The sequence below is a fragment of the Xenopus laevis genome, chromosome 7L (assembly GCF_017654675.1).
Source record: "Xenopus laevis strain J_2021 chromosome 7L, Xenopus_laevis_v10.1, whole genome shotgun sequence".
In the NCBI taxonomy this organism is placed as follows: Eukaryota; Metazoa; Chordata; class Amphibia; order Anura; family Pipidae; genus Xenopus; species Xenopus laevis.
Genome location: NC_054383.1, coordinates 18369778 through 18382020, shown reverse-complemented (window position 1 = coordinate 18382020; position 12243 = coordinate 18369778). Strand labels below are relative to the sequence as shown.

Here is a 12243-nt window from a genome sequence, read left to right as displayed (position 1 = left end):
AGCCTCACTCAGGTATGAGAAAATTCTCCACAAAGATGGTGGCATGGGACAATGCTTAGTGAGTAAAGCTGGCCATAGACATGCAGATGATTAGCCTATGTAGGACGAACGATTGTCTTCTGACCTGCAACTAACCACTTACATTAAAATAAATAAAGAAAAAATCCCACAATGTTTAGGGGGCTGTTTGGCCCTCTGTGCAGTTGAAATGCCAGGGTCTATTTTGATTCTCAGTCCAGACCTGGATGCACAAATTGTACATTGAATCATCAGCAAAAAACTTCACCGGCCCGGGGTTATTCCAGCGAGCACCACAGAGCGATCCTCTTACTTATTCTTCTTCTTTCTTCGAGCAGGTGTGCATGAGCAGAAGTGAGTAGGGTTGCCACCTGGTCGGTATTTTACAGGCCTGGCTGGTAAAAATGATGGTTGATCCCAATGTTATTAATAGGGAAGAAAGATAAATATATAAAAGGGCCAGTATTTTTTTCCAGAAAAGGTGGCAACCCTAGTAGTGAGAAAAGCCAAACTTAATGAAGAAGTCGGCAATCTACTGCACAGGCGTCTGACAAATTGGCTGTTTTTGAGCCAAATTGGGCTACTAATCTAAAGTCCAGGCGGGTTTTGAAAGTAAAAACTAGCCAAGGTACAGATTTGGGCTACTTTTTGGGCCTTAGGCTGATTCGAACTTTGGAAAGTTTTTTCTTGAGCTAATGTGCCAAGCCTGTGTCTCCCAATGCATGTTGGGTAATATAGTTTTGTTTTAACAATTTGACAACTGCCAAGTTTAATTGTAAGACTACAATACCCAGCATGCAATGGGGCTGACTTGTGTAGAAGTCGGGAGTTAACAAATTTTGGACTCTGTACCCCAGTCACCTGTCCCATTCTCAAGTTTTCCAGTGACTTTCCTCAATTTCTGACAATTTTGGGGCAAAAATCTGCTGGCCACCAAAATGTCTAGAAGTTGACCTGTTTTACCAATATTTATTGGAATTGTATATGTATTATACCTCCTGCCCCCCCCCTGCAGTTACGCCCCTGGTGATGGGTGAATCTGTCCAAATTTTGCTTTGTGGAAAAATTTGAGAAATTTTTAAAAAGCGTATTTTCACATATATTCATTTATTTTTCACTGCGTAAGTACTATTTTTGGGCTACTTTTGAAGTTCTTTTGGCTAGTTTTGGGCTGGTTTTGTAGCTGACTTTGGCTGGTTTTAAAAATTAGACCTGGCAAACCTGGCGTCTGCCCTGGGAAATTTGAAGAAAGCCGACGCTCCTTGGTGTTCACTGGTATAACCCCGGGCAGGTGCAGTTTTCTCCTGATAGGAGCACTGGCCCGAGTTGTGAGGTAAGTAAATACAATCACTTGGGAGAGCCTATCTTTTGGCACCCCCCAAGTAAATATGTATTTTCTTCTCCTTTAATGGTGAATGTAGATCAAGTGTGACACAGGGACCATGAGGAGAGACAAGGACAATATCAAATATATGCTGCTGTATTATATGAACAAGTATAAATATATTTTTTGGAAATGCTCCCCTCCCCCCAATAGTTGCTCCCTAAGCAAGTGCCTCTACTGCCTAATTCTAGTCATAGTCCAGGGGCAACTCTGAAGTGCAAAGCTTTATTAAAATGGATCCTGCTCTTGTTTCATTATGTGGGCTCATGAAGCTTGAGATATTTTCATATCTATAGTGTACTACGTCAGGGCCTTTTTCTTTGTTTTCATATTTTAATGACTGCGTGTGTATAGTACATCGCCTCAACCTGCCTTTGCACTATCCGCGCCGAACTCCCGCCCACGGCTCCCCCAATCCACAACGCCCCTCATTTGACGTCACAGGCAGCAGCCAATGGGCTGGCTTCGCGCGAGAATTCGAATTCTATTGCAAATCATTAAAAATCGGGGAAGTGTGCGTGCGCCCAAGCTAAAATAGTTCGGCGAGGTGGGCGCTTCTTGAAGCGGGTAAGTAGCGCCTACGGGTTTTTTTTTTTTTACCTCATAACGATGGAAGTAAAAGCGCGCGTGATCTCCTAGCATTTCCTTAGTTCGTGGTTTAGGAGGTAAAAAGTCTTGCTGGAGGGAGCGGAAGGATACCAAAAGAGTGTGAGGGGAAACAAACTAGTGGTAGCGCTTGACGCGGAGCTTCGCGCCTGCGCAGATTAATCGCTTCAGAGTCTCTGGAAACGGACGTGTACTTGGAGGTCCGGCTGCTTCGTTCGGCTTCCTCCGTTAATGGACTAAACGGAGGCGGGAAACAAGTCTTCAGTGTACAGGTTAGTGCCCGACGCTCGGCCTATGTTAGACGCCCGCAGCCACGTGATTTCTGGCTGTTCTGGAATTGCTCTTCCCTCAGAGGCAGGAGCCCGCCAATTTTCTCCCGGCTTTGTCTCTCAGCCGCTCGGGTCCCTTACAGGCGGCCTCGTGCTGTTCGTCTCTCCTCAGCGTGTGTTTGTGTTCAAGCCTTACCGGTACATGTGCTCTCACCGCGGCCGCCTCTCTGTTTATTTTCTCCTGGGGCCACATGCGGGGGCCGAGCCTCCTTTAACCCGTGCGATTCCTCTGCCAATGCTTAGAACTACTGCTACTGCCAGAATCCTCTGCCCCATACACTATCACTGGATCCCACATCAGACCCTCAGCCTGGATAAACCCAGGGACAAAAACTTGTATTGTCACGTGGGTGTCTTTAATGCCGCCTGGCTGCATCGATACCAGTGTAGTCAGCAGCATGACCAGGCTTGACAGATCAACATTTTCAAAACCAGCCAAAGACTATCCAAAAACGTAACCAAAAAGCAGCCAAAAACCATTTTAAAGCAGATATTCCAGGAGATTTAGTTGCCCGGCATCAAATCGCCTCATCTATGTTTGACTAATCTCCCCAAAAAGCCTTCCCGCCGGCTAGAATCGAAATTGCCGCCGGGATGGCACTCGGTGCGATTAGTCTTACCGAAGTCGGGCGACTTTGGAAAGCTGAAGGGTTCCGAGAGCCATCCCAACGGCGATTTACATTCCAGCCGACGGAAAGCCAGTTCGGGGAGATCAGTCGCCCGAAGAAGAAGCAATTTGTCACCTTGTGAACTAATCTCCCGAAAAAGCAGCACGTAGGGTCAGGGCACACGCTCAGATTCGGGGAGATTAGTTGTCTGGTGACAAAATGCTTCTTCGGGCGACTAATCTCCCCAAAAAGCCTTCCTGTCGGCTAGAATATAAATTGCCACCGGAATGGCACTCTGAGTGATTCGTTTTCTGAAATCCGGCGACTTCGGAAAGCTGAAGGGCTCAGAGAACCATCACATTGGCGATTTACATTCTAGCCGACAGGAAGCCAGTTCGGGGAGATCAGTCGCCCGAAGAAGAAGCAACTTGTCGCTCAGTGAACTAATCTCCCGAAATAGCAGCACGTTGGGTCAGGGCACACGCTCAGATTCGGGGAGATTAGTCGTCCGGTGACAAAATGCTGCTTCTTCGGGGGCGACTAATCTCCCTGAAAAGCCTTCCCACCGGCTAGAATCTAAATAGTCGTCGGGTGGTACTGACTGCTTTGTTTTCTGTAGTCGCCCGAAAGTTTCCTCGTGAGGCGACTTCAGGAAAACGAAGGGCTTAGAGTGCCATCCCACCAGCGATTTACATTCTAACCAGCGGGAAGGCAGTTTGGGAAGATTAGTCGCCCGAAGAAGCGATTTGTCGCGGTGTGACTAATCTCCCGAAATAGCAGTGTGTGTCTGTATCCCAAAAATAGCCCAATTGGTACTGTGAACAATCAGTATGACGACGGCTTATAGAAGCAGCTAACTACAAGTCAGGGTTGCCAGGTGTCATTTTCAAGACCAGACAGTCAGATACAAAACTAGCCAAGAGGCACCTCAAAAGTAGCCAGAAAAGTACACTATGTGCAGTGAAAATACGCCTTTTTCAAATTTTCAGTTTTCCATGTAGCAAAAAATGGGACAGATTCACCCGTCACCAGGGGTGTAACTACAAAGGGGGCCCAGGAGATATAGGGCCCCATAATGCCCTAATTCATATACAATTTCAATAAACGTTGGTAAAACAGGTCAACCTCTAGACATTTTGGTGGCCAGCATTACCCAACATGCATTGGGAGACGCAGCCATGGCACATTAGGGCAAGAAAAACTTTGGCTGGTTTCCCGAGTACAAACCAGCCAAAGGCCCAAATCTGTATCTTAGCTAGTTTGTACTTTCAAAACCCATCTGGGCTTTAAATTAGTAGCCCACTTTGGCTGAAAAACAGGCAGCTTGGCAACCCTGCAATGATTCTAATTGTATGGCACGTGTGATTCACATCTCAGATGCAGCGGGCTGTAGTACTGACAGGTCGGGACTGATAGGCTAGAACTGCAGCAAATAGAAATAGGAAAGGCAGTTGACCCCTTTCTACTCCGTTGCATTCTGGGTATTGTAGTTTAACATTAACCTTGGCTGTAGGCATTTGCTAAATTAAAAAACGATTACCTAGCATGCACTGGGATGGCACACTAGGGGGGAAATAACATTACAAACTTTTCAAAGTGCAAACCCGCCAAAGGCTTCAAAAATGAGACCAAATCCGTATCTTGGCAAGTTTGTATGTTGGAAACCCGCCTGGACTTGAAATAAGCAGCCCGGAAAAAAACCCGCCAACTTGCTAACCCTGAGCATGAACCTCCATTGCACAGCTGTTCAGCATCTCAGTGTCAACACTTTAAATCTAAATCACGTGGTACCTTCGTATTAAAGGGACACGGCTATAAAGCTGAGTAAGACATGGTGTGACATGCCCTGCCATTTCTGTAATAATTTCACTAAATCTTGCTATTTCTAAAGTTGTCATTTCTATACACCAGGTAAACACCCAAATGGATTGATGTCATCAAATCGATAACTTTGATAACGTTTCTAGTGGATGGGGGGTGCTTTGATCCTAAGCTAATTAAGGTATGGGACCTGTTATCCAGAATGCTCTGGACCTGGGGTTTTCCAGATAACGGATCTTTCCTTAATTTGGATCTACTAGAAAGTCCTGTAAACCTTAAATAAACCGAATAGGCTGGTTTTGCTTCCAATAGGGATTCACTATATCTCAAGTGCAAGGTACTGTTTTGTTATTACAGAGGAAAAGGAAATCATTTTTAAATCTTTAGACTATTTGGATGAAATGGAGTCTGTCGGTGAATGCCTTGACGTAATTCTGAACTTTCTGGATAACTGGTTTCCGGCTAACTGTTCCTGTACCTGTCTCATCCGGAGCGCACAAAACGTCTTATAGCTCCACTGTGTATTTATTGCAGGAATCTCATGCACGTTCCTGAGATAAATACAATGTGATTCTTTATATTATGTACATTTTACATCCCGTGATTTTAAGTTTTCCCTCACTTACTTTTTTTCAGTTCGGTTGGTTTCAGATTGCTCACCAGAAATAAATACTTTTTCCAATTACTTTCTATTTTGTATGTGTGACCGTTTTTCTAATATTGAGGTGTAAAGATTCATTTTTCACCTTCTAAAGGCAGCGCTGGGGGAGGGGCTGCCAACTCTCAACTGTTCTAAATGGATACATTTAGGTGATACATTTCTTATCTTTGTCCCTTCTGAGCAGAATCTCTGGGTTTCATTAAAGGCAGTTGTTAGAATTGATACTATAATTGCTAATAATCCAGAGAAGCTGCTGAGAAGTGTGTCTACTAAATGTAGCAAATTGTAACAGTTCAGATGCTTTAGCATTTAGGCTGATCTCAGAGCAGTGTGATAATCCACTACTGAAGTTGAGCAGCCTGCTTCTTGTGAAGGGGAAAGATACCCAACGTCTGTGATATATATACAATACACAAAAGCCATGAATATCTTGTAAATCATATCCTTAGAAATTACATCAGAACTCGCAGTTTATGTCACTTGACTGTGTATTATAATAAATAAAGTACCCCCAGTTGCAAAATATGAGGATATTAGAAGTTACCTCGGAGTTCCATGACCTGTATAAAAACACTCCTCGGTAACTTATAATATCCTTATATTTTATTCACTATATATATTTAAGGGAGGGGCAGCAATGCTGTCTTAAAAAAACAAACAAAACGTATCTACCATTTAAATCACTAAGCAAGACAAATTTCAACCTAGAGCCGTGAACATGTGTTACTTTGTCATTTGGCTTAACAATTCTTTTTTGCCATCCCTAATTATGGCCCAATTAACAATATAGCCAACTTTTAGGCCATGGGATCAATGCTTGTGTATTTCTATTATAATCAGTTACAAGAAGCACAGTCTGGTCTGGGCATTTATCTGCCATTGAGAGATATTGTTGTTAAGCTGTGGACTAGGTCGCAGACAGGTACGGTGCAACGCATTGGCGTGTACTTAACATTAACTCTGTTGCCCCTTTCTTATCTGTAGGTAAGATTGCCTTGTTAGAGGATGCCTCTTTTCGGGGAAATTGTTGTGATTAAAAGGAATGGAACAGATGGTACCCATTTTCCACTTACTGCAACTACTTGTCTATTCGGAAGGTAAGTTCTTTAGATGAAGTGCAGTTTGCTATTTTTATTATGCCTGCCCCACTTTTTTATTCCCTCCACCCACCTGTAAACAAGCAGATATGAAAAGAATGAATTGTATACAGAATAGATGGTATACTTTGTACCATTTGAGACTTATTTTCCACTTCTTATGTTAACATTTTGGAGATGATCTGTGCTTTAGAGGTTGTAAGTATGTCAGGCTGATATAGACAGCATTTTAAAGGGATACAGTCATGGGAAAAAATGTTTTTTTTTTCAAAATTGAATTAGTTAATAGTGCTGCTCCAGCAGAATTCTGCACTGAAATCCATTTCTCAAAAGAGCAAACAGATTTTTTTATATTCAATTTTGAAATCTGACATGGGGCTAGACATATTGTCATTCCCAGCTGCCCCCAGTCATGTGACTTGTGCTCTGATAAACTTCAATCACTCTTTACTGCTGTACTGCAAGTTGGAGAACAATTGGAAGGTAACCAGATAGCAGCTCCCTAACACAAGATAACAGCTGCCTGGTAGATCTAAGAAGCACTCAATAGTAAAAACCCATGTCTCACTGAGACACATTCAGTTACGTTGAGAAGGAAAAACAGCAGCCTGCCAGAAAGCATTTCTCTCCTAAAGTGCAGGCACAAGTCACATGTCTAGCCCCATGTCAGATTTCAAAATTGAATATAAAAAAAATCTGTTTGCTTTTTTGAGAAATGGATTTCAATGCAGAATTCTGCTGGGGTAGCACTATTAACCGATGTGTTTTGAAAAAAACATGTTTTCCGATGACAGTATCCCTTTAAGGCTAAATGGAAAACTTCATTCTGCCAGTGAACTTGTCGATCAGCCAATAATCGCTTGCCAGTTAATGCTGCTGAGTCTGACTCCGCAGGAGTGCCCATACTTTACTAATGTGGAGGTCTACTTTTAGTGATGTTGTCCTTTTATGATCTACATCCATAAAATCATTCGCATTCTGTTCCATTGAAAACATTACTTAAATGTTATATTGATTTGAGGAAATTTATTTTGCTATATTAAACACTCTTTTGTAACCTTAACCTAATAAATATCTGAATGAAAAGCATGAAACCGGAGGGTGATTTAGACAAGTTGTCTGTTGACTTTTTCTTGATCTACTGATCAGCAGCTAAAGGTCTACTGGTAGATCCCGATCTACCTTTTTGGCACCCCCTGCTCTAGGGCTATTGATTGTCCAGGTGATTGCCATATAAGGCTAATGCCACACCAGGGTGATTCTTCGTCTTTGTTTATCCGCTGGCTCAGAATCGGCATTAGTTAGTGTGGCATTAACCTTACATGGTAATCGCCTGGGCAATACAGTTGCTATTTAAGGGGAAAGCTCAGCATTTTAGTTGCCCACCGGCTGATCTGGAAATTTTCATGCTAAAAAAGTGCTAACTGTTGCCCAGTGTTTCTTTGACCTAAAGGAAACACCATCATGCCCACTTATGGTTTTATTAAGACGACAAATTTTGTAAGGAACGTCTTCCATTGTTGGCGAAGCATTTGGTGTGTCTGAGAAATGCTTACTTAGAAGTTGTTGATTGGTCAAGAATTTCCTGTTTTTAAGTGGTTTTATTTCTATATTCTCGTAGTCCACGGATTAGTCTTATTTTCAATAAATATGGCTAATTTGACTAAAACAGTGTACATGAATATAAGTACAGGTATAGGATCCCTTATCCGGAATCCCAATATCCAGAAAACTCCCAGTTACGGAATGGCTGTCTCCCATAGACTCCATTTTATCCAAATAATCCAAATTTTTAAAAATGATTTCCTTTTTCTGTGCAATAATAAAACAGTACCTTGTACTTGATCCCAACTAAGATATAATTAATCCTTATTGGAAGCAAAACCAGCCTATTGGGTTTATTTAATGTTTAAATGATTTTCTAGTAGACTTAAGGCATGAAGTACCAAATTACAGAAAGATCAGTTATCTGGAAAACCCCAGGTCCCGAGCATTCTGGGATAATAGGTCCCATACCTGTATTCCTTTGTAGAATCAATATATATGGCTAATTTGAGTAAAACAGTGCACCAGAATGTAAGTATTCCTTTGTAGAATAACAGTAATTAGAGTCCGTGTTGGTCGGCTTATTCACATCATATAGTAGTGTCCCTTTACGTTTGTTACGTTTATTTCTTGCAGATCGTCCTATATCCTGTTATCTTATATATGTTATGCCCTATATCATGTTATGAGCTGGCGGCAAACAATGTTTTCTCTGCTGGCTTGTTCCAGCTGACTGAAGCATCCAAATTCACCCATCCAAACTCACATTAATTGGGGAACCACTTTATACTCCTATATAGGCTTTATACTCCTTTATAGGCACATCTCAGACTTAAAGGAGCGGTAACATCAAAAAATATGTGTTTGAAAGTGATAAAAATATAATGCAGTGTTGTCATGCACTGGTAAAACTATTTGCTTCAGAGACTACTATTGGTTGTATAAATAAGCTGCTGTGTAGCAATGGGGGATGAGCTCTGTAGAACACAATGGTGTTATCTGTTATCCATTATTTAAAGGGGTTGTTCACCTTCCAAACACTTTTTCAATTCAGTTTTTAGATTGTTCCTCAAATACTTTTTTCAAAAACTTTCCATTTATTTTTTACTGTTTTTCAAAAATCTAAGTTTAAAGTTGAATGTTCGTGTCTCTGGTGTTTGAGTCTGGCAGCTCAGTAATTCAGGTGCAGACTCTAAACTGTTACAATTTTGCAACATTTAGTTGATACATTTCTCAGCAGCATCTCTGGAGTATTAGCAACTATTGTATCAATTCTTACAGCTGCCTGTAATGATACCCAGAGATTCTGCTCAGCAGGGACAAATATAAGGAATGTATCGACTAAATGTATCAATTTAGAACAGTTTACAGGGTCGGCGACCCCCCTCCCAGAGTTGCTTCAGAAGGTTAAAAATTACACTTTACACTTCAATGTTTGAATATTAAAAGGTGAACCACCCTTTTAACCTGTGCCATAGCCTTTTATTCAATTTCTGCCATTGGTACACAGCAGCTTGAACTATAGTAGTATTTCTGAAGCAAACACATCCGTTTTACCAGTACGTGATATTTTCATTACTTTAAAAACACTTTAATTTTTTGGTGTTGCTGTTCCTTGAAAAGGTTGTACTTCACAGTCTCAATTCTATTTTTGGTGACGTCAATAGAAGGTGACAGGGCTGTTTGTGGTGCTTCTTTGCAGCCTTACTTGGGTGGAGAAAACATCCTGTATGCCAACAGCCTAATAGTTAATCATAAAAGGACAATGTTTGTGCCCCCCACTACATCAAAATTACTTTAAGCATGATAATTTTAAGTCAGTTTACAGTTGGCCTTCATTTTTAATCTTCGTTTTATTTTTGTTTTATAACTTGGCTTGGAATTTGAGAAGTTTATTCATACATTATCTTAGAAACGAAGGAGCCGTTTTGAGTGCCGAAAAGAAAATAAGCAATAGTACACCTCTCGGTCAATCCATGTTTGTTAGCTGTAGTCAATTCAGTGGCAATATGTGAAGTCTAATCTTGAATATCATGCGGAATAAAAAGAAAAAGTTGAAAAGTTGCTTAAAGGAAGAGCCGTCTTTAAAATACAAAGTTATTGTAAACTTCCCATTAAATGCATTTTGTTTATCCCCTTTTTTTATATATGTGCTTGTCTTTTGCATATTTGTGTCTGATAATCACCCCTGAATTTAAATTTTTTTGCATTACAGAAAATCAGAATGTGATATCCGTATTCAGCTCCCACATGTCTCCAAAGAGCATTGCAGAGTTGAAGTTAAAGCAAATAAAGAGGTATTACCATGCTCAAATTAACAGATATTAATATAAAGCTTATAATTACCTTATCTAAGGGGAGCCCTAAGCAAAGATTGAAAATTATTTTTGAGATCTTTAGACATCAAACCAATACTGTTATTGTGTAGGAACTGGAGTGAAAGTATTGTGTGGGGTGAAACAAACCTTTGTTCTGCTAAATCGAACTTTGTTGCCAACAAGTACAGTTTACATTTGTTCTTCTCTGTAAATGTCGCCTGGAAGAAATGGTTGTCTACAGGGTTCTCTGTAAAGCTCATAATGTCACGTGGATCTTTTAGGTTTTTGTCGTCAACTTAAGTGCCGTCAACCCAACGCAGTTAAATGGAACAGCAATTGAGCAAACTGAGCGCCTTAAACATGGAGATGTGATTACTATAATTGATCGTTCTTTCAGGTATGTTATTTTTAATATTTGCTTAAGATTAGGGATGCATTGAATTCAGGATTCGGTTTGGGATTTGGTCTTTTTCAACAGGATTCGGCTGAATCCTTCTGCCTGGCTGAACCGAATCCTAATTTGCATATGCAAATTAGGGGCGGGAAGAGAAATCGTGTGACTTTTTGTCACAAAACAAGGAAGTAAAAAAGTGTTCCCCTTCCCACCCTTAATTTGCATATGCAAATTAGGACTCGGATCGGTATTCTGCCGAATCTCTCGCAAAGGGTTCGGCCGAATCCAAAATAGTGGATTCGGTGCATCTTTACTTAAGATACCCATAGTTGGTTTTTTTGAACACAACAAAATAATGTAGGCAAAGGGGAAAAAAGATTTTTAAGAAGAATCAGTTCCCCTATAGCAAATATCCAGTGTACTTAAAGCCTGCTGAACTCTGCTTTGTATGTTTTATTCAATAGTGACCCTCTTAACCTGGAAGTATTTGGATTCTGAACTCCCTTTTCGTCCTTTCTGGTTATGGGGCCAGAGGATAATTGTGTAATGTACTTCATTATACAGGATATCTTTATAGCCATATATTATAATTTACCTACCCGCCTGAATCTAAAATGTACTGAACGTTAGAAGTTAATTGAATCTAATAATTTCTACATAATACAAAGGGCAGCCTGTTATGTGATTAGCAGCTATGTTAATTGCATTGTCACTTTTACTTGCACAACCCATTTAACCGATGGGTCAGAGAGACCAGAGAGGAAACTGGCAGCCTATTCGCGACAATTGGGTAGGAGAATGGCATTTATAGTTCATTGTAGTGAGCTTCTAAACATCTACAGTGAGTGTAGATCATGTCGGGTTAATTTATGTTCAGGCCCAGAAATCTTATTGTAATCAATATTCAAACTGTCACTGATATTTAAATTGGCTGTTTTTATAGGTTTGAACAATCTCTGACGAAGCCTCGCAGTCAATCCACGGGGGGAAATTCTTTACGTAGCAAGGTGAAATAATTGGTTCTCTCTATTTTTGTGTATAAAAATGTATTTGAAATATATAATTTGTATTTATTATTATTTGTATTGTATTACTTCTCACTACTTGCAGCATTAAAGACATAGTTCTGTTTGCTATATTTATGCAAAGCTTTTAGTGTGGCTGTTTTAATTGTATCATTATATTGTATAATGGGGTTGTTCACCTTAAATTAGCTTGTAATAGTAGTAGAAGTATGATGTAGTGATATTCTGAGACAATTTGCAATTGATTGGTTTTTGAGTTATGACTTTTTTTTTTATTCAGCAGCTAGTCCACATTACCCTAGCAACCATGCATAGTAGAGGGCCTGAATGCAAAGACAAGTAATAAACGATACATTTGATAATAATAATAACGATATTTGTAGCCTTATAGAGCATTTAATTATTAGATGGGGTCAGTTTGAAAAAAATGGAGGCCA

At 40.4% G+C, this 12243-nt stretch overlaps 1 protein-coding gene across 28 annotated transcripts in view; it reads left to right on the top strand.

Annotated features, from left to right (window-relative positions):
* The first annotated feature begins 1842 nt into the window (after positions 1-1842).
* mki67.L (marker of proliferation Ki-67 L homeolog) overlaps positions 1843-12243 on the top strand; it is a 30408-nt gene continuing 20007 nt past the window's right edge. For 17 of the 28 annotated variants that reach the window (XM_041568643.1, XM_041568631.1, XM_041568622.1 and 14 more), the window contains exons 1-5: positions 2015-2280; positions 6412-6524; positions 10285-10366; positions 10669-10784; positions 11725-11788. In XM_041568643.1, the coding sequence (XP_041424577.1) occupies positions 6433-6524; positions 10285-10366; positions 10669-10784; positions 11725-11788 (354 nt within the window). In that variant the 5' untranslated portion in view covers positions 2015-2280; positions 6412-6432. Of the gene's footprint in view, positions 1970-2014; positions 2281-4856; positions 4948-6411; positions 6525-10284; positions 10367-10668; positions 10785-11724; positions 11789-12243 lie in introns of those variants that run through there. The other 11 variants (XM_041568641.1, XM_041568637.1, XM_041568638.1 and 8 more) reach the window with 5 other exon arrangements.